Raw genomic sequence first — 22,973 nt, forward strand, 5'->3', positions numbered from 1 at the left:
CAGCTCAGGGCTTTTACTTGTTGAGCTGTCCCCTGCTCTTCAACTTTCAAGCGGAGCAGCAGCCTAAAAAAAAAAAAAAAGTTCGGTTTAAAACGTGCCCAGTGGCTGAAATCTCTGATGTTTGAATCAAAAAGGCAACCAGCAGCAGAGAAGTGCTTTCTGTAAAAAAAAAAAGTCGCCGGTATGAAAAATTCTTAACTCCACCAAACAGACCGACCTTACTGCCATCACGCATCTGTTTGTATGACGTGCAGCGTTATTGATGCCTTCAAGAAGGAAATTGCCTTATCTCGACCAGGTGTCAAGGGTGTTTAAAGAAAAAATTGACTTTCTTGACAGTTGCATCAAAGCAGAGGGGAAAGTGTTAAGTAAAGTGTCATGTTTTGCTGCTTCCTTCAAATGTCAACGTCTCATCCCATCTCGAGTGATATAAAATGAAGACATTCAGAAAGTCAGAGGAGAGCTAGGATACCCGGAGCCCCTTTAGTTTGCTACACAGTTTCATTCAGTTATCTCTAATCTTTAACCTTTAGTTTCAGCAGCCCTGTCTTGTGTGTTTTTAAAACGGCATGAACACTTCCTGAAAATGGATTTGATTTTTCTGGACACGTTTCCAGTCATTGAAGGTGTGAAATACGTAGCAACTTTGTCAGAGCATGCTTATGAACACGTGCAACTGATAAACCAACTAGTTTGACCCTGAAGACTTAAATTGTCGATTTATTGAGTATTTCAAATTAAGCCCAAAAAATAGACTATCTTCGTTTTCGGTTCCTCAGGTCTTTTAAAGATTGTTAAGGGGTGTTACACAGTAGTTTCAAAGTGGAATGTTGATCCTTTAATCCTTTACTACCAGGAATTGCCACCAGTATAACTTTTATAGAAAATATTTTTCCAATAATATCGGAGTACTGCACATTCTAAGTATCAGGAGGTTAGATTCTGAGACGCATGTAAATGTACAGAACCCGAGCAGTTTTGAATTCCAAACTTGTGTTTTCACTTACTGAGGTACGTGTTTAATGTGCACTCAAAATAGATTGTCCTAATGATGCTGCCATATGAAATTAAATACATTATTTAAAATAATTTACTTGCATTGAGGTTATGTGTGAGGCTGAACTGTGTATTTTCTGAAAATACGAAATGCTCATGTATTATATTTTACAGAGCCAAACTATAGTATACTTTACAGGCCAGGTTTAGAAACATTAAAGTTCATAGTTATTCAGATTTCTTAGTACTCCAGAGGTCTTAGTTATTCTTTTATCAAAATATGTATCCAGCCCTTAAGTGACTGTATGGATTACTCCAAAATGCAAAGTAGTTCAGCAGAATACAGAAAGGGCACCATCAGCAAGCTGGTTAAAATAATGTACATGTGCATGATGATGGTCAGTTTTCTTGGACTTTTGACATTTGTTTTCTTACCTAAGCATGAAACGGTTGTCACTTGGAGTGAAGATTGCCCGTTCTTTGGGAAGGCAGTTCTCACGATTAGGCCTCACTAAGTGAAAAACATTATCAAGTCAGCAGGCTTGGGAATCAATTTTCTGTTTCTTTTAGAAATTGGAGGCATGCTAGAGAGTAGAGTAAGTGTGAATGCTAGGTTTCTGCAGCTCCCGATAAAGGAATTGAATATAACTGTTGTTTAAGCTTGAGTACTAGGCAAAGTGGAACAAACTGTGTTGTTGAATGCACAGATATTGTAAAGAAATCAATACAGAAACAGCTGCTTGGAGCGCTTGGATCAATTAGTGGTACTATCCAAACAGGTTGGACGGACCAAATGGCCTTCTCTCATTTGTGCCCATTCTTACGTACTAGTCTGAAGAAAAGTGGAAGAAAAAAAGTTATGCGGTTTAACATAAACAGAACATTGCGAAACGAGAAGTGCCCAAAAATAAAAATGAAAATAGAAACACAAGAGGAAAATAAGTAAAAAAAAACCTCAGATACTTAGCACTTCATAGCCACTACTTGCAGCAGATTTCAAGGTCTCAACAGATCTTACCATAAAGCAAAAATAGATGGAAGATGCTACGTTAAGAAAATTAGTTAAAAAAACGGGCTTTAAGTCATTTAATAATTTAAGCCTAATGAAAATTCCTACACTGCAAGAATGTTAACGATGAAACAGGAAGAAAATCTTTTTGCTACGATGTATGAATGTAGCAATAATCTGGCTTTGTCTCTGTGGACTGTTCTCCTTTCTCAAGAGCATCTCCACATACAATTCATAATATAGCATGAAAGGATAAAGGTTTTTTTTAGCAGTATTATAAATGCAAGGATTACACAGATTGCAAAAGATTTGTGCATTATTCTACTGTAATAGGGTGATAGTTCAACACACTGTATAGATATTTCCTTTAATACACTTAATATATGTAAGAGTATTACATGCATTTAACAAAGACTATACAGTAAGCACAGCTTTAACAGTTACTACATTTATAGGTTAATCATCCCATGGGGAGATTGATTATAAGAAAATGCAATCACGTCAAACTCTGTTATATTGTATTTTTCTAGAAATGATACCTACCAGGTTTGGATTTAAATGGCAGAATATCTGTTCAGGGGAAGTTTGTGGTTGAGAACAAATGATGACAAGTTTAAAAAAAAGCAACTGGGTGGCTATTATGGTTTGTAGTGGAATCCAGTTTTGCTTTGTTGTATTGTTTCTCGTACAATAGTACCTACTGTGGGTTAAGCTGAAGCTTATTAATGAATATGTTAACTGTTGTCACTCTAATGATACCTATGAAGGTTGGTGTTATTTAATCAAATGATCTTTGAACAGAAGCAGAAACGGGCTGCATTTCACCAGGAAGCTGATAACCCGATGGTTGGCAGGCAAATTATTGCAGGAATCTTTGAAGTACAGATCATGAACAGTATATGGATAGAAATTAAGTAAGAACTCATCTGGAAGCCAAGGCTATTCCTTCAAGCAGTGATGCTGCTAGTGCCCCCTGATGCTTGAGTCTTGTTTCAGTCTTGAGTGTCGAGCCTTATCGTTTATCAAATATGGAAATATCAAGTCTGTCACAAATACATTAACAGCCCAGGGGCAGAATCTGGCTCTAAAAGCCCATTTGTTTGCCCTGTGTGGCAGTTTTGGTCAGAGAACTTGTATGGTATTCGCCATGCACCAAGTCGGAACCTGCATAGCCCTCACACAAAGCAGGCACACTTGGCAATACTGCTGTATCGATCTTACATAGTGGTGCATCTGTCTGATGTAGTCACACATCTCGTTTGACAGGGGGCGTGTCTTTGCATGAGAACAGCGGAAAAAATTGACACCTTAAGACCTGTACCCACACTTCCTGCAATCTCCCCCTGCTGATTCTGGAGCAAGATCAGTGGCTGAATCACCACTCGCTTTACTGACCAATAAACACAATAGTGTTTTATGATATAAGAAGGAAAAATGTTGGACATGGCAGTAAGGGCCTTGAAAGAATAATGTTTTTTTGTTTGATTCAAAAGAAGTGGAAAAATGTATATGACTTTGTAGACACGAATGGGAAGTCAACATGCTTGATTTGCACAGATTGAAATTGGCAAAGAATAACAGTTGTAGTTGTAGTTCTTTGCTGTTTTAATATATTTAATAGTAAAAAATAGCATTCCTCCTTTTCATTGTTTTTTCATGCAACCTGGTCTTTTGCTGTTTCTGTTTCTCAGTTAGTAAACTCGGCTTATTTTGAAACAAGACCTGAGCTGCTTCCCACAGGCGCTGTGTTAATTGTAACCAGTCCCTAAAGAAGAGATTACAGGTGATGTTGATAACTGATGGGTGAAGAGCATGTATACCTAACATTACTGCAATTGATATACATGTACTCATCCCTCAGTTTACAAAAGTAATAAATTCTCAAACAGTACTTAATGCAAAATTTCTAAACAAAAATGAAATTATAATTAATTATAATTCACAGGTTACAAACGTACAACTCATTCCCAAAGTCTAGTATTGTTCACTATTTCTGCCTGTCTTTAAACAACATTTTCCTAAATTTTTGTTTCAGAATAGATTTTTACGTAGTCTAAAATAATCAATTGATTTTTAAACTAATTCCAGATAATAATGCTAAAAAGCATTGTGTATTCAGAGTGTATGAAACAAGCTTTGCTAACTGGCATTTAGTAAAGATGCAGTGACTGAGAAATTTAGATTTATTAGATAGGGAGATATTAAGTTGTACTGTTTTGCATTTTCAAAGTTTATTTTACATTTAATATACTATAATGGTTGTGCCTAGTATTTTGATAACGTATAGTATGTATGACCTGCTTGACCTGCATTTAAATGAAGTCTCGAAAAACCTAAGGTTGTCATGAAATGGTCTTCTAGGTAATGTAGTAAAACTGGGACCATGCTTTTGAGCAACATTAGCTAATTATTTAATACAAAAAATAAACCCTGAATGCTAAAATCCTATTTAAATAATGAATACAACTGAAAAACTGAAGATGAAGATTTAAAACACCTGTTACCTGCACAAGCAGTCCTCAGCTTTACGGTATTCACATTAAATTGAACTTCACTTACAACATTTACAAAGTCACGCCTTTATAGTGGTGATTTTGAGGTCTCAGCCATGCCAGCACATCTCCTTGACTCGAGATACAGTTTCTTTTCTGATGCCATTTTTACTTTGTGAATCTGTTTCTAAATGTGTTCTTCTAATCGTTTCTTTGGACATAACAATGACAGAAAAGCTGTCATTGCTACTGTAAGTCAATATGATTGCTATTACCAATGTAAAAATAGTCATTTAGCAGGACCACCACTGCCCACCCCAACCTAAGTTAAAGTAATCAATGTAAGTATAAGTGATGAACCTCTCTTGATATGAATTTGCACATCTGACATCAATTTATCAGATCCCATTTATCGGATGACAAACCTTTGAATGTTTTAGCCTTCTTCCTTTTCCTTTTTCCGAAATATCTGGTGTGGCAAACGCATTGTGTTGAGAGTTGTAAGTTATCCTCAGTATATCTAGTTTGACGTTGCTTAGCAACACGTCTGTCTTGGTAAAAAAATATATATATCTAGCCAAGTGTCAGAAGGAAAGTTATTTTTCCTGACAAGGTGTTGGTAATTGGGCTACATGTAGGTGGCATCACTGTAATTAATCTTTTCCCACAAGATGAAGTCAACTTGAAATGCTTTTAGGAGTGTTGAAATGGATGTGCTCCATATCATTGGCAACACTGAAAAATTGAACTTATTGTGTTACTAAAATTGATTGTGTGGCTGAAATTTCTTAAGTAGCAACACACAAGGAAAGACATGGAGTTAATTTGTCATGTCCGTAATATAGAACAGTGTTCCTAGACCTCTTCTTAGTTTGTTTAAATGTTATGTGCCTAAATGAATGCCCTACTTTATTCCACATTTGTAAGGTCAGTTCCGTGATGTAGTTACATTTGTTTTAGAAAAACGTCAAAATCTTTGAAAAGGCAACTGCAAGTTGTTCATCATCCAGATCCGAGCTCAGTGTGAGCGCTCATTTGTTTAGTAAAGTGCTTCACACTCAGAACTAGATTGGGATCAAAATCAGATTTGTAGCCTGTGATCAGTATAAGATCCTGTTTCTACAATAGACATTCAGTAGTTAATTTTTCCGGAAATGTTGTTCCTTGCCCTCCATCAATCTCATATAGCAAATACAAATAAAAATGAGAAAAATATTTGTGTGGTTGTATAAATCTATATTAAAGTAGCTCTGAAAGATTCATTTTCAACTTTAGACGTTGTAATTCTCTAAGGTTGCATTAAATAGCAAGTGGGTCATGTGCATCAACAGGACAGTGATAGTAGAAAATCACAGTATGGCAGTATGGTTAGGATGTCCCAGAGATTACGGGCAGGCCTCTCTGTTTTTCCCTTTGCTAAGAATAAATGGGTGGCTTGGCAGAAATAAACACGTAACATGAGGAAATAACACTGGCATTTGCTTCATTGCTTTAGTCTTAAAATTAATTCAGGCGTTATTTTTCCCTAGACTAAATGTGTTTTGCGGCAGAGTCCAATACAGCTAAAACAAATATCACCAACAAAGTGAAACTGCAGGGGGAAAAGTATTTCGGGTTGACATTTCCATCGTATCCTGGAAGGCGGAGGCATCTTTCAGATTGGAAGAAGTGCAGTTTCACAGTGGATCTGATTTACTTCAGTGATTTTACTACTCATGTTCACTATTTTCCCCCCAGCCCATTCCAATTTGTATTACTGATGTTGCAAACCAACAGATAAGACTATGTTAAGACCCTTTCAGTATTAGTTGTAGAAAAGTGATAAAATAGTTCTGTCCACTATAAAGAACCTTCCCGTAAAAACCAGCTTCCTTTAAAAAAAAAATGCCTCTATTGGCCTTTAGATAAATTATCTCACAACATCAGCAAAGTTAAGATTTCTGTTTGCTCATAGGAAATGTACAATAAAGGGGATACAACAGAAGTGAAATGAACTTCAGATAATCGTTTTCTCACTTTTACATGTTGAACATCTACATTAATAAAACCTGAAAAGCATCTAACCAAGTTAGCATTAAATTTACAATTCATTGAGATTTTTTGTTCCGGTAAGAGTGTTTGAATTGTGTTAAATAATTCTATAATTATAATTAAATAAGCTTGAAAAAGAGACAATTTTGTGAAATGGAAGGTTTCAGCTGGATAATCCAAAGACTGCATGTAGAATTGGACCTCAGATACTGTCTACAATGTCACCAATCAGAGGTTGATTTTCAGTCGTTTCAAGAAGGGGGATGCTGTCCTGTGCTGTCCTGTATCCCTGGTGTCCTGACATGTTCTAGCATGGGTTTTCTTAGTGGCTTCAGTTTCGTACTGCCTCCCAAAGATGTGCTAGCCAGGTATCTCTGAATTGTCTGTATGATAGACTCAGTGATGGACCGCTGTCCCATCCAGGCTGCAGTTCCACTTGCACCCTGTGCTTCTGGCCTTGGATTGCCCTGACTGTCACCAGGCATGAGTGGCTCACATTAGACGCGTGGGGCTGGGATGCTTTGGCAGAAGTCCTAAAGAAAATGCAGCAGTAATATGTAGTGTTCTACATGTTCTTATGTTTGCATCTTCACAAGTGATGTTCGGTTGAACAGTTATTGAAATACTGTTAATTATACAAGTAAAAAAAGTTAGATTGACAAAGCTGCTACTTTTTGTGTTTCAGGTATCTTTAAATGGTACCCAGTTCACAGAAGGGCTGGTGAATCCTGAGTTTGCAGGAGTCTTGCAGGTAATTTCTTTTTATTATGTTTTCTTCATCGCTGCTATTGACATGTAATCATTCTCATCTACCGCATTCTTAAAGGGGTACTGCAATGCTACTTTCATATTTCGGGGTTAGAAAGAATCGGCACTGAGTGCATTTCAAACCACAGTAACAGTAAAATGGAGACAGTAACTTGTAAAACCTCCAGTTTACATCACAAAATAGACAAAGTTTGCAGGTACAGCACAGCACCTTGTTCTTCGATTCAGAACAAGGCAACAAAATTTGCAGCGACATCTGCAGCCCTATGACATTGTAAACAAGCAGGCTTGTGAATACGTCTCTTTTAATATATTAGAAATATTGCTTTAGATTTTGAGGCAGTAAATACTACTTGTTAACTCTGCATGAAGATGAAGGAACATTTCTGTGGTGAAATGTCTGCTGCACAACCTGTATTTATATGCTTGTATATCCCATTACATTATTCAAAACACTGACTAGTGAGCAGGAAGGGCAGCATCACATTTAAAATTTGTAATTTTTTTCTATAAAGTCAATGCACTTATATAGTTACCGAGACTTAATAATCTGTCTGAGAAACTGAGACTGCAGCTCCCCTTTAACTTATGAAGTTATCCTGATTTTAATTTAACCTGATATATGAAATTATTGTGTTTGGCTAACAGCTTGAATACAGGTTTGGGACAGTTCACGAATACTTTCCAGAAATGCGTTATTAACATCACAGTGCAGTAGAGTCTTGACCTTCGTGAAGGTTTGGTGCAGAGATCCTAATGCTTTGACATTAGGTGAATTTAAATTACATCGATCAACTAAAACAAACAGTAATCACAGGCTTATAGTAATCACTTAAAATCAACAGCATGAATCCCTCCTCCATGTCCAGCCGGCACTTTCTCTCTCTGCCTCTGTGATCATGACGCCCCACTGTAATGAAACGGGCAATAAAACTGTCAGTGAGCCTGTGAAGTTGTCTTCACCCTATTATTCCCCGCGCAGGCGATACAGAGATTTGTTACGCTATTAAAACAATGCTGAGATGCTGGTGGACGGGGCAGGGAGAGGCTCCCTAACTAGCAAGAATCTTTTCACAACCCTTATCTGTTGCTCCACTGATTTGAAAGTTGCGGCTAACAGCTGGGTTTCATCCCACTCCACTCTTCTTCCAGCCATACCGAATCACGAATAAGTAAATTTGAAAACGTTAAATTTGCAGGTTTGCAGTTTTCGAGACCCTACTGAGTAGTATTTACCATAAAAGCAGGTTGCTGCTGTAAGTTATAAGGGCACTCTTCCTCCCCCCCCCACCGAACCAGCATTTCCAGTATGGTGGTAGACACCAGATCACTGCTGTGCTGTTAGGCGTGTGCTATTTGCATCATGTATTGTAAGCACCCTTATTATTAGTCGACTTTCTTGTATCTCTGGAAGGCTTTTAACATTTCTAAAAATAGTCCTTACCATCATCATAATAAAAGTTAGATAGTTTTGAACATGACGTTGTCATAACATTAATCAAAGTTCTGTCTGTAAGAATATGCTTGTTCTCCTTTCTTTTGTAGACCCCTTTTACCTTTGGCTTGGGTCAGAGGGCACCATACACAACAGGGGAACGATGTCTCCTGTGCAGAAATGAACGTAAAGATAATTCACTTTTGGAAACAGGGGTTTCCAGTTCTAGCAAAACAGCACTTTCCACATCTCCAAAAACCAACAGCATGCTTCAGTTACCTCTGTGGGTCTGCCCAGATTGCCGGCGCACAGTGGAAAAAGAAGAACGGCATGCTGCCTTGGAGCAGTCACTTGTGGTAAGTCAATTAATGAATCAGTCGGAGTTCTATCACCCTGGAAATCAGTTAAGATTTCATATAACATATGGTAGAAATAGGCTCAGGCATTCGGATTCAGAGACTGAGCTTTTCACATCTCGGAAGCTGAACAAGCTTTGTCTCATGTGTCAATTTTAGATGGGAGACCCCTTACGGAAAGTTGTCCTTTCTGTTAATAGCCACAGTTCAGTGGTCCCAGTCTTTTTTGTCACACAAACCAAACTATGTTCTCATCCTGTAATAGCACAATTTCATATCACTCATAAATTGGAGCTTATAAATGGGTCTGTTGCTTCTCTGTTGCTCCTACTTGAATTCTTGAACAAATTAATTTGAGACTTTTACGCTATGCTTGATAAAATTATGTAATTGAGGCTAGTTCCTAGTTTTTGTAGTACACTAGGCAAAGAAATAAATGAATTTTTAATTACACTTTTTAATTTTGTATTAGACCTTTTATGCAGATAAGTTGAAATGTCATGGCCAGGAAGTTCGAACATCTTGACAAATATGCAAACGCAATGTTTTTTTTATGTTGTATAACAGAACCAGGACTTCTTATTGCACATGCCTGCTGGGAACAATGGGTCGCTGCAGGAGCCTGGGGGCGGAGGAGGAAGACAAGCTATTGGAGCACAGACACCACCAACTCCAGACCTCAGCACTCCTGCGGCCACAGATACAGTGTGTAGCTGTGAGGCTTGTAATGAGCGAAGGTAGAGTCCTACTGCTTCTGTATCGGCCCACCTTAAGCCAGTATTAAATCTGATAACCCCCTTCATCACTGTATTGCATCAGTTTTTGGTAATCGTTTTTTTTCTTCTGAGCATCAGCATTTAGATGTTCTGTAACATTTAATTTTCTAACAGTATTATTTAATTATTAAGTGCTGTTCATATTGTTCAAATTAAATTGATCTTTTCCTGGTTTATGGTTTATTGTGATGTGAAACAAATGATGTTTTTTTCAACTGATTTTAACTAATTTAAGACTTGGTAAGTTATTCCACTGCAGTATGAAAGATAGAGATACACATTTGCTTTAATTTAGGGTCCTGAAGTTGAGGAAATACAAATGTGGACATTGTTGTACACCAAATAAAAAATTACTTAAATTTAAGCTTGTAAGACAACAAATCATTAATCAGAATAGTTACACTAACAGCTGATTGTGAGAGCTGTAAAATCTTATAACTATGCTTTCCAGGGAAATTTCGGCAGAGTCTGAAAGAGAGTCTCAGCAGCTTCAGAATTACTGGTCTGAAATCCGCTACATGGTGAGGTGTATCTATCGACAGACCGGAACACCACTGGCAGACGACCACGACCAGCCCCTGGATCGAGACAAGGAAGGAATGAAAGAACTAGTAGATAGGTACTGTGTCATTTCAAAATATCCATAACATTTATTTAGCCAATATTTCAAGCATTTAACCATTGTTCTCTGGCAACATTCTTGTTTCTCGATTTTAAGAGAGAGTGGAAGATCCTGTGGCCGTGACACAATATCAGACATTTATGTCTTGTAAAACAGTAATTATATGTGGTAGTTTCTCAGTGAAAGGAGGGCAAAGTATATGTCGGGAGATATGCTTGTTTGCTAGTGAATAAATGTATCATGATACAAATTCTAGGATTTTGTTTAGTGAAAGTGTTCCTCACTGGCTGAAGACTGCAGCCTCTTGTGGATTTCAGCAATAACCTTCCAATAAAGTACATTGTGTACTTTTGTAACAGTCTGATGCTCCTTTAAATGTTTTGCTTCCATGTTACAAAAAATAGATGTTGTTGTTGCTGCATATCTTATGTGATGCATTGTTCTGCTTTGTTGGGTTTTCAGACTTTGTGAAAAAGACCCCTACCAGCTCTATCAGCGGTTAGAGCAGCAAGCTAGGGAGTACGTGCTAGAAATGAAGGTTCGTCTACTGAAGCATCTGTCTGTAGGCTCTAAGATGGCATCAGCAGTGCAAGGCCCCCCACAAGCACATCAGTTCATCTCCCTGCTCCTGGAGGAGTACAGTGCCCTCTGTCAAGCTGCACGCACAATCAGCACCTTCCTGCTCACACTGGTAAGTCAGCCTTCAGGTGGCATGTTTGTGGTGCAGGAAGTGGCATGCATGCAACATTTCTGTATACAAGCTGCAGCAGAGCAGCACAGTTTCTGATTTAACAGTAGAACTAAAGGGGGTAGTGTGGGGATTGGTAAAATGATAGGGCTTGTGTTGTATAACTAAGGCAGACAAATTTGTTGTCTGTTGTAAAGTGTGAGATTTTAATTACTATATCACTTTTTTGGGTTGTTTGTAGCTTTAGGTTCTTCTTGTGTGAGTTAACTAAAATGTGTTCCTTGGGTCTAGAATAAGAATAATTTGCAATTGCAAGTGGCAGTTTACAGTATTACACTTATCCCACATGGTAAAAGTTCATAAGGTCAGAACCTCACCAGTGTTTCTCAGGCGTTTCTTAGAATTTTAAATGATATATCTTGTATGACTGCGATGCATTGAATATACATAATGGATACATTTCTTGTAGGAAAATGAGCATTTAAAGAAATTCCAAGTGACATGGGAGCTACACAACAAGCACCTTTTTGAAAATCTTGTTTTTTCGGAACCCCTTCTGCACAACAATTTACCCAACCTCGTTGCACAGTTAAGGTAAGGTGGGCATTCATACAGAAAAGACGTTTATATTATCATTCTATGTTAAGTTTACAATTCATATTATCATTGTATGTTAAATTTAGATAGAGAAAAGAATAAAAAAATACCTCATCAAAAAAAGTATGAAGTTGGATATAAGTTACACTTACCAGGTTAGCTAGAGCTCTGAGCTTTTTTCTTAGCCATCAGTAACTTGGGTTCAAAGTGTGATATTGTCATCCATTGGTGACATGCAAGTGGTCATTTGCAAGTGTTTTGTACACTAACTGTACACATTCATCTGAGTTGTGCATTTTTGAACTCATCACTGGATAGCAGGGATTACAGCTTGACTGATTTCTTCTCCGCAGTTTGAATTATACTGCAGTTCAGTAAGTTACAACTGAAGAGAGGCAGATATATTATCCACATTGGCAATTAAGCAGATTTTGTGTGTAACTTGACATTGGAAAACCCAGCCTCAACATTTTTAGTCAGCAAGAACTTTTACCATATGGTCACAAGGGAATGGAGCACAGACTTTCTGATCACGATTTACTTCTTTAAAAGATAGAAAGTGAGATTGCTTTTTTCCTTGTCCTTGTTTCATTGGAAGAGCCTCAGTTTTGCCTGAAAGACTTCTATGTGTGAGTTAAGATGAAAAAGACGAGCCTTTCTTTACCTTGCAACTTTAAACTGAGGTTGATCGAGTCGTTAAGTCTTGTCAGAACCACATTATCCCACATCTGTACCTGATCTGATAGTTCAGGGATGTTTTGCACTTTCCTGGCTCCAAAAATATCTTTGTAAATTTCATTCTGCAATGCAGAAAAGCATTTGAGCCCATTTCTGTATCATGCCTCATTTATTTGAGCACATTCTTTTGTGTCGCTGTGGTAAAACATATCCTTGTATTCTGAATGAATTTCCCTTAGAAAGTTTTGAAATGTGTGTCAATTCAGCCAAAGATCCCTGAGTGTATTTCCTGCGCTAACCACAAGATTTCCCAAATTTAGGACTTTGCCGCTGGTTGCTGGTGGAGAACAGCAATGTTGGTCTCTCTGCATTACTCCTTGCTATTTTATTATCACCAGCTGTTGTCACTGTGGAAAGGCTGTTCATTTTGAGACAGGACAAGATCTTTAATCATCATGGAAAATCTTTGAGATGGTTCTTCACCTGTAATCCTCCCATAAAGCATCTTTAGTGTTACGTTTGTACACAGAGTCTGTTATTTTTTACAAATTATAATTATCTTTAGTAAACATTCAGTGGATAGAGATTAAATCCATTATTGTGCAGGAAACATTTTTGTTTTAAGATGTGGAATGTTTTTACAGCTTTTGTGACTTTTGTTTTTTTATTTTCAAAGAATCAGAAAACATTTCAAACTTGGCTGAACTTTGATATACTTTAATGTTGTTTAAATTCCTAGGTGTGGGACAGCTTCACATGATTCCTACAGTGAAGATATGTATAGCACCCTGCTTCAGAGCTACCACCATCTTGACCAGGAAATGAATGTAGTTGCTGTTGAGTGGCTTGAATGTGAAAAACGGATAGATGATTATGTAGATGAACAGGTAAAACGAATGTATATACGTTGCTCAGTTGAAATGCAGTACAATTTAGATTGTCGTTCTCAGAACTTAATTCTAAGGATTCTGCAGTGGTGGGACATCCCTAATTGGCTCCACTGGCAGTTGGTTATTTGCAGTGCAGACTGACAATTCATACTCTGCCAGCTCAAGCCTGGGTTTTGTCATTAAAGAACTGATTAGGTTTCTCAAGTGGCAGGATGAACTGAGCTCGAGTCTTACGAGGCAACCTTGGCTTTCCACACTGCAGAGAGGTGCTGGTCACGTGTGAGCTTGCCGCGTTGCCAGGGAGAGCAGCTTCACGCCTTGGGTTGATGCTAACTCTCCCGTAAGCCCTGCGGAGCTCATGGTGTGAAAAATCCTAATCCTTTTGTAGGTGTATCTGGTCTGTTGTGGTAAAGACCGCAAGATATGGAGAATCTAAAATAGTTGATTTCCAAACTTTCTTAATCGAATTTAAAGTAATGTAATTGTTTTTTTTTTAACCACTTATGAATGCTTGAAGGGCTATTAAAGTGAGGAGCCATCTAGTTCATTTGGTTGCTGGTAGCTGGGTAATCTGAGGGTCTCATCCACCCTTTTTTTTGTGAAAAGTCACTGTCACTTTCAGTACCTCAACTGGGTAACTTGATCTAGACAACTGCAACCTTTTTTGGACATAAACAGCTTTTTCTACTAAGTCTTCAATTATCTTTTGTCTGTGTGTGATGTTGCTTTTATGTCCAGGGCCTGGTATCTTGCATTGAATTAATTCATTCAGTTTCTTAGCTGTGGTAATTGAGATGTGGTAATTGACTAACTTTGTGAATTCATTCATCCTGAAATACATTTAACAATCTAATACTGTATTCAAATGTTTTGTCATTTTGACAGTTGCTATTTAAAGTGGAAGGGCAGAACCATACAAATCAGAGGACAGATCCACATAAGTCACTAATTAGCAAAAATGTAAGTACTCTTTTACTCTTAACTACAAAAGTGTTTTAAAGTGAATTTTATAACGTAAGTCATTTTGTATGTATAAAGCTCTACATAGATGTCATGTCATCCTATCCGCCCAATACTGCATCATCATACAGTGTCTAAAATCCACATCTTTTTTTTTTAAGATGTTTTTGAAGCTGGTAGAAAAAAAGTAATGTCAACAAATTCTCGGTTACCATGGCATGTTCTGAAAGTCAATAAGTTGTAATTGAAAGGACCTTTTGTATGAAATTAAATTCATCTTCTGGATGGTTTTTACAGATGTCATTAAAAACAAAGCAGCGCATGCTGAAAGAAGATTGGGAGTTCTTTAAGCAAAGAAGATTTATTGAAGAACAGGTAAAGACAGTATAATGACTTTTTCAAAACAATATTTCCTATTTAACCCATATATTTTATTGTACATGTTGCCATTAGTACAGAAGAAGTGGCATGTCTTGAACAAAGGACAGGAATTTTAATTGAAAATTCTATACAATATATAGTCTTTCAATGATTTTTGAAAAATGCTAAAAATAAATTAGGGCACAATACTGAGGTTTTAAAACTTACATTGCATCAAGCTGTTCTGCTCAATATTTTTCATTTTTTGTATATGCGTGATATTAATACCAGTTTATGTTTTTACAGCTAACAAACAGTAAGAAATCCCTTACAGGAGACAATAATTTTACAGATACAATGAGACACATGCTTTCATCTAGGCTGAGTATACCAGATTGTCCCAACTGTAATTATCGGCGAAGGTAAGTACAATTGATTGGATGTGTTAGTGTTTCTCAGTAAAAATGTTTTGAAAATGTAAAAGCTCTGACCATTTTTACATAGTTTCCACAGCACTCTCTAAGGCAGTGCCACATTAATTGGGGGGGTGTTTTTATTGAACTGGAATGGTAAATGACATTTCTGTTGTAGCTGCTTTTTTTCCAATGAACTCTGTATGTGGACACGTATGTGTATGTGTGTACATGCATGCTCAGCTGTATAGTTCTTAACCAGTCATTGTTCCTTTCTGTCACCAACCAAAATAACCACAGAAGGGCTTTAAATGAAAACTGAAGGATCAGTTAAACTGGTATCTCTTGGGTGAACTTGTCATTAAAATGGGCTGTTATTTCTGTTTAAAACAAAGGGCACAGTAATTATTTCGTTACGAAAGGCTCAAACAACATTTTCTGTAAAACCAGGTGTGATGTTCACACCTGGTAAAACATTCATACTCTGTGTAAAAGCCTGGAGGAGCACAGAACAACAAAACATCTGTCACCATGCACATTTGATCTTGTCAAATTTTTGCCAGCTGATTTGTTAGTGTTGATGGTACAGTGTTAAGGTCCCTACACGGATTCAGTGAAAGAAAGTACATGGAAGTGTTATATATATATAGAAAAACATTGTCAGTTTGGAACATTCTTAAAGAAGGAAAAAGATTGCCTCAATCTTGAATCATGAAATGCTATTATATCATATACCCTCAAATTCAAAACATGCATTTAGTAGTAAACTGTTGATTACTTTTAATTTAGATTCTCAACAATGGCTGCCTTAGCGTTTCTAACATAATTACTTTAACACTGCGTACTAATCTATCTTTAACCTAGATCCCAAAGATCTGTGGGTTGTACAAATCTAACCTAGCCACTATCCAAGGAACCACATCCAAATTTGATATTAATTCTTACATTGGTTATATTGTTTGAAAAAGAGTGCATATGGTAATTTCTAAATTATTTTTGTTTCTTTTCAAATGTGAATTTACTGCAACAGAAAAAATCTAAATCTGTATATGATAAGTACCATCAAGAAGCTGGTTTTGGTTTTCACATTCCAGTGCAAAGGGTTCTAAAAACCGAGTTATGCGTCTGAATGGTTGTTAATAGTATATGCAGGTGCTTAGTATATAATTAAGGAAAGTAGCATTAAAGATTAGTTAAATTTGAGTGTTTTATATAATTATTGTATCAAATAAGGTTTTGTAATTGACAATTTGATGGCAATAGTCTAAGGAAGCATTTTCTATTATAACTATTTACTTATCAGGGTAGATTAAAAATATTAAAGCTGTCTCTTTCCCATCCATAGGTGTACATGTGATGACTGTAGCCTTTCGCACATTCTGACCTGTGGCATTATGGATTCTCCCATCGCTGATGATCTTCATGTGACCAAGTCGCCAATGCAAGTGGAGTCTGCTCCTGACTATCTCTCTGAAGTCCATCCACCCAGCATGTCTTCTGCAAGCTCCGGCTCAGGACCCAGCTCCCCCATCACAATCCAGCAGCACCCCAGACTCATCCTCACTGACAGTGGTCCTGCTTCCACCTTGTAAGTCACTTCCAAAGCCCTGTTTTGCAAAGCACCCCTGATCGCTGAAACCTTTTGACACCTGCAAGAGCTCCATCCTGGAACAAACATGAAGTCTGAGCTCAAGGAGAGACTTTTAAATAATATTAGTTTTCATGATGCCATAGAGGCATTTCTATCACACTGAAGGAAGAATTGTATTGATTTTGTAATATGATTTTTAATATGATATGATGTTGTGCAAAATCTCACTTTCTTAGTTTTTAGTATTTGCCACTGATAAGAACAACCAACAGTTTGGACAGTTGTGTGCTTAATTGGATCAGAAATCAAAATAACACCACCATAAACCTACAGTCTTCAGTAATGAAGCTAGTCTTGCAAGTGTTGTGAAACAATCCTTAGAACACCTAGAACCTTTTAATCAGGGTTGATTGCTTTGTGTTTCACATTTGTTATTTTGACAACCTATACTAATCTTGCAGAAATAACCCATTAAAAATCCCATGACTTTTTCTATGTATGTGTCCTTAATAATAGGGTCATCTTAATGATTTGTCCTGCCAGTTTTCTAGTGCAGACAGAATGTTGAAGAATTTGTTTTTTTCCTAGTGGCAGTGATGATGATGAAGTACCTCCCCTATCTGCTAAGTTTGCCGATATTTACCCATTGGGTAGCTATGATGACGCAGAGGTAGCAGCCAGCATGAATGGAACTCATGGTCAGCTGAATGGAGGAGGAGAAAATATGGCGTTAAAAGATGAGGTGTGACTCTTGTAATCATTTATACGTTTTTGTAGAAAGTGCATTATGCAAGATGTCAATTTTTGTCAAAGTAAAATGTTTTTTTTTCTTTTAACAAAAAGTGAAAGATTTTATCTATGATGAAAGTAGCTTTAATAGCTTGGATCCTATGTATCCGAGTTATTCCATTTTCTAATTTGGTACATAAATTTGTTCAGATAACTTTTACTCCAAAGAACAAGGATTCATTTTATGCATACGTTATGCATTTAACCTCTTATTATTGACAATGTTTTTAAAACTCTGCTTATCAAAAAAATATACAGGCTTCTTAAGTGATTATTCATGCTTGTTGATGACTATAATCCTTTAAAGAGTTCCATATTAAGACTTGAAAGGTTATCTCTTTATAGTATACTTTAATGGATTAGAAGTAGTTATCATTTTGTGTTCATTAAAAAAACAACATTTGAGGAAAAAATCATGCTTTAAAAAAGTTTTCCTTCTCTCGGGGTTTGAGTTGTTTTTGTACATTTTCAGTCATACCCAGACTGACATTCTGATTTAGCAGAATATCACCCTGTATCACCCTGCGTCTCACAGCTGGCAACCCACTGAAGCGAGGCAGGTGTGAGCCTGGCCAGAACCTGGATGGGAGACCTCGAAAAAAGGTTACTGTTGGAAGAGATGTTAGTGAACCAGTAGGGGGCGCTCATCCAGCAGTCCTAAACCCCCAATGGATACACTTTACTGTCGGAAAGGTGCCATCCTTTGGATGGGGCATAAAACCGAGGTCCTGACTCTCCAGGGTCATTAAAAATCCCAGCGCGTGTCTCAAAAAGAATAGGGGTTTTAACCCCAGTGTCCTGGCCAAATTTACCCCTGGTGTTTTCCTATCATGGCCTCCTAAAAACCTCCATCTATGGAGATTCATAACTTCATCACTCTGCTCTCCTTCCCACTGATAGCTGGTGTGTGGGGAGCGAACTGTGTGCACTTTGGCTGCTGTCAAAGATGGGGTGGTGGTGGCGGAGAGTCTCCATTACCTGTAAAGTGCTGTGAGTGGAGTGTCCAGAAAAGCGCTGTAGAAGTGTAAGGAATTATGATTATTATTGACGTTTTGTCTGTAATGGATGTAGCCTTGGTGGCTCAGGAGGTTTAGAACAGTAGAGAATATTGGTAATTGAGGGGGTCTGGGTCATGTTCTAAGCGCCGCATGTGCCATTTCTCAATGCAGTCCCCGCGGGTGAGCAGCAGCAGCAGCAGCAGTAGCAGCTCTTCCTCCGAAGCAGACGACGAGGAGGCTGACGGGGAGAGCAGTGGGGAGCCCCCAGGGCCGCAGGAGGAGCTCTCTTCAGGGAAGAGAGCTTCAGTGAAGGATGAAATGAGTAGCGATAGTCCTCCGCCGTCTTACCAGAACCAACAGGTGCAGATAACATGACTCGGGTCCAGTTCGTATTAAGGCGATATGTAATTATTGCTGTGCTGTTTCTGTCCTTTGTACTGAAGATGGGCTATAAGGCAAACCACATTTGTCACTTTCAGGGCACAAAGGGATAGCATATCCTGATTGATAAACTGCTTTGCCTTTAGTACACTGCTTTTTTGAAGTTCTGTGGGGTGCACTTGAGATAACTTGAAGAATCATTGAGTCTCTTTTTAGTTTTCCCCTAAGAAGTCTAACTGGCAGAATACACAAGATGTCTTGCCTACAGCCTTTCTGAAATGTATCATAAATTAGTACTGTTTAGTATCCTATGAAGTTTATGGCTTAAATTTTAACTTTTTTTCTTACAGCTAATTAAGTTATGTTGTAATTAGAATACCCAATTTTGAGGTTCCGTATTGTTATGTTAGAGATATGCCGAGAAACTCAATTCATGCACAATATATTGGTGTGACTTGACCGATTATGACCAATGTTTCTTTCCATATGTCCTTTTAAAATGTTATACCCTGGTGTTTTTAAGATCCCCTGTAAATGTGAGAATGTGTTTGTGTGCATTTCTGTATATGATTTTCCTACTTACGTATTTTGTCTCCGTGACTGTATATCTAATGTAATTTAACTTATTTATTATTCCAACAGACTGATCAAGTTCAGCATGCTTGCGAATGTCATGTTTGCAAGCAGGAAGTATCTGGTATTAATGGAACAACACTCACGCCTGGGAGACTCCATCCTGGCCATCAATTCTTAACAGAGAAAACGTCCCATCCTGCTTTGCACCTTTATCCACACATCCATGGCCATCTACCATTGCACACCATCTCACATCTACCTAGGCCCCTTCTTCACCCAACCCTCTATACTAGTCCACCTTTTACACACAGCAATAAGGTAAGGCTACAGGAGATTCTGTGGGATATTTAAAGTGCTGTTTTATTCCCAGGTTTAATCTTAAATTTTGTTTACTTTTTTAGGCAATTCAATATGATTTTTGAAATTGTCACCCGAATTATATTGTCATTGGTTGACTGAAAATATTAAAATGGAAAGTTATTAAAAGATTATTAAACTTCTCTCCTTCTTGCTTCACTCACAGTTCTTTATTGTAGGGATTTTTTTCTTATTTTTTATTAAATGTTTTTATTTAATGTATGTATGATATATAATATATATATAATGTATAATTATCTTCCATATGTAAATACACAGTCTCAGCAATTATAAATTGATTTATGTGTACATTTTGCAGACGCCTCCATCAGCCCTGACTACCAACCACACAGGCAAACATCAGGTTTTCAATGCTTCACTTCAAGACCATATTTATCAAAACTGTTTTGGGAACACTACAGACTGGAACAGTTCACTCCCCCCGTCTCTGAAGTTTGAAAACATCTGGGAAACATCAGTCATGAACTGGAATCCAGCAATTTTTCTGCAGGAGCCGCTTTCAGGTGTGACATTTGCTCTGTTTTAAATAACATATGTTTGTGTAAGTCAGTATATAGGCATATAAACATAATCATGAACCCTTTCTGACAGTGGTCTGTAGTTCCCATCATAGCATCAGTCCATTGGAAACAGTTGACCATACTGGAAATTGGATATGTAGAGATGTTTTTTCACAATGCGTTTAGCCAGTTATTTGGAAAGATTAATCTTCCATGATTAGGCCTTTGGTTAATAACAGCAATGAATACCAGAATGCTTTATAGTAGCCGTTGTTATTAGTTTAACACGTGTATTTTCATATTGTTGCTGTTACTGTCTATTGTTGCTGAAATGTCCTCTTTCATAAAGGTGATATGCTTGGATCGGCTCTCCCAGAAATCAGACCAGAAGTTCCACCACCATCATCCAGTGCTGAAACCACAACCCCTACAGAAACCACAGAAAAAAAGAACACAGCCAAGAAGAAATGTCTCTATAATTTCCAAGACACATTTATGGAAGCTAATAAAGTTGTTATGGCAACATCTTCAGCAACCTCATCCGTGTCCTGCACAGCTACTACTGTCCAGTCAAGTAATAATCAGATCAAAGTTTCATCTAAAAGACCCACTTCTTTAGGTAAAGAGGGTAGGAGGAGTATGAAGGACTTGCTAGCCATGTCTTTCAAGGCTAGTAACACCAAAATGCACTTGGAACAAATCTAGTCCCATAAATGTTTGCATTGTTTCATAAATGCAAATAAAATTCTAATTTGGCTATAATTCAGTTCAGCATTGTTATTATATTAAACCCTTGGAAAACTTGAAAATTTGTTCCAGGAAAAGCACTTCTGAATTAAAACATTGCAGACTAGATCTTTAGCATAGTTTCTGTATTTTAATGTCTCCAAATTTAAAAGCATTTTGATCTGAAGATATAAGCTTTTTTACTTTTTAACATTTTAAAATTCATAGTTTAGAGAAAAATCCAAATTTGGATTCCACGGAATTTGAATGCAATGTTTGTGATAATGTGAAAATCTGTAAATTTAAGACTTTAAATTTAAAGCCCTGATTCATCAAAGTTAATGGGCATTTATCATCACGCGTTTTGAAGTTATTTAAAATTGAACCTTTATGAAGTTACTATACCTTTACTGAGGGAACATATTAGACAATACACTATTTTGACTAAGCAATTTTATTTTTATGAAAGCTTTGGGTCTTTAAACTGTTTAATCACCTTGATATTACAAAATGCAAAATTTAACAAATGTCTTTTATCAGTAGTTCTCTGTGTGTAGTATGGACGATAATATGTATACAGTGATTTTGAAATATTAATCATGTACATCTTTATTCCTTTTTTTAGGATTATATTACCTTTATCTAATGTTGGCTATATGTCAAATTAGAAACTAGCATTTGTACTTTTCCTGACCACCATTTTTTTCTGTTCTTTGTAGGTGAGGTATTTCACAATCTAGGTAAAGAGGACCACAGACACCCACCTCCAGTTGTACCTAGAAATAGCCCGACAGGTTTAGCTTCACTCCCTCCTCTTAGCGCCACAACATTCTCTCCAGCCACTGCTCCTCATCTCCCCAACATTGGAGCTCCAGCTTTCCCAAAGACGGCTGCCACAGCCCCTGGCTTCGTGGACCCCCACCAAGGACTGTGCCCTCCCTCAGCGGTGCCCCCTGCTGCTGCCACTGAAAGCTCCGTCAGCGCCCCGCCCAGCGTTTGCAGGTTTGTCAGACGGCTCTTTTTTTTCATATTGGTGATGAGCGGATTAATGCAGACGTCTGCGCCTCATCCGTTGGCAAAGCGGGAATATACCCTTTTTATGGATTTGCCTAGTTATGCTGGCAGATGTGATGGCGTGCCATTTAAACATTCAGAGCTATGCTACAACTTAAAGCAGCTATTGCCCCTGTAATGCACCGTGAAGAAGAACCCAGACAGTCGTCAACAGATTTAACGGCATTGTTTTAATGGTTTTGGTACCGGTCTTCGGTTTCAGTGATCCGGACTGCGAGGGCCATCGATGTGAAGGCAGTAGTGCGTATGACCATCAGCAGTACGACGGCGAGGAGAGCCAGGATGAGGACAGCTGCTCAGAACACAGTTCTAGCACTTCGACATCCACCAATCAGAAAGAAGGAAAGTACTGTGACTGCTGCTACTGTGAATTCTTTGGCCATGGGGGGGTAAGACTTAATTTTTTTTAAATGGATAATTTGACCTCAGAGAGCACTTCCTTTTTGTTCAGATGTTTTTACACAGCCCTAAGGAACAACTAAATAGAAATAACTAAATCTGTAGCACCAGTACTTTATCAGCATTTTAAGGTGGACGTTTGGTAGGGTGCAGTGTTTTTTAATAAAATGTTTGAGATATTTCATAACTTCTTCGTTACTTTTACATCTTTTTAATTTCTGTTATCCTCTGAAATTAATCCTAAAAATGCTGTACTGCCATGTTAAATGAAGCATCTTCAGCAATATAGTGAACACAAATCACCACCACGAATAACACCGCGGTAACACAACGGGAACCTTGACCTTGTTCATCTTTCTTGGCCTGGAACACATTCTGTTCTGTAATGCTGTTCCCTTTCAGATTTTCTGAATTTTTCCATGTTCTATGTTTGATCACTGAATGAAGCTCTGATCACGTTCAGTGATCAAATAACACCAAAGTTTAACGT

At 37.6% G+C, this 22,973-nt stretch overlaps 1 protein-coding gene across 2 annotated transcripts in view; it reads left to right on the plus strand.

Moving 5' to 3' along the window:
• Positions 1 to 22,973, plus strand: part of fam193a (family with sequence similarity 193 member A) — a 30,215-nt gene that overhangs the window by 745 nt on the left and 6,497 nt on the right. The window contains exons 2-19 of one of the 2 annotated variants that reach the window (XM_088908742.1): positions 7,214 to 7,279; positions 8,842 to 9,087; positions 9,655 to 9,824; positions 10,315 to 10,482; positions 10,948 to 11,176; positions 11,643 to 11,767; positions 13,188 to 13,335; positions 14,224 to 14,298; positions 14,596 to 14,673; positions 14,965 to 15,080; positions 16,417 to 16,659; positions 17,251 to 17,404; positions 18,621 to 18,809; positions 19,473 to 19,724; positions 20,083 to 20,287; positions 20,634 to 20,903; positions 21,730 to 22,012; positions 22,287 to 22,473. In XM_088908742.1, the coding sequence (XP_088764868.1) occupies positions 7,214 to 7,279; positions 8,842 to 9,087; positions 9,655 to 9,824; positions 10,315 to 10,482; positions 10,948 to 11,176; positions 11,643 to 11,767; positions 13,188 to 13,335; positions 14,224 to 14,298; positions 14,596 to 14,673; positions 14,965 to 15,080; positions 16,417 to 16,659; positions 17,251 to 17,404; positions 18,621 to 18,809; positions 19,473 to 19,724; positions 20,083 to 20,287; positions 20,634 to 20,903; positions 21,730 to 22,012; positions 22,287 to 22,473 (3,204 nt within the window). The remainder of the gene's footprint in view (positions 1 to 7,213; positions 7,280 to 8,841; positions 9,088 to 9,654; positions 9,825 to 10,314; positions 10,483 to 10,947; positions 11,177 to 11,642; positions 11,768 to 13,187; positions 13,336 to 14,223; positions 14,299 to 14,595; positions 14,674 to 14,964; positions 15,081 to 16,416; positions 16,660 to 17,250; positions 17,405 to 18,620; positions 18,810 to 19,472; positions 19,725 to 20,082; positions 20,288 to 20,633; positions 20,904 to 21,729; positions 22,013 to 22,286; positions 22,474 to 22,973) is intronic. The other variant, XM_088908756.1, reaches the window with a different exon arrangement.

This window comes from Atractosteus spatula, chromosome 1, assembly GCF_055471065.1.
Source record: "Atractosteus spatula isolate fAtrSpa1 chromosome 1, fAtrSpa1.hap1, whole genome shotgun sequence".
Taxonomy (NCBI): domain Eukaryota; kingdom Metazoa; phylum Chordata; class Actinopteri; order Semionotiformes; family Lepisosteidae; genus Atractosteus; species Atractosteus spatula.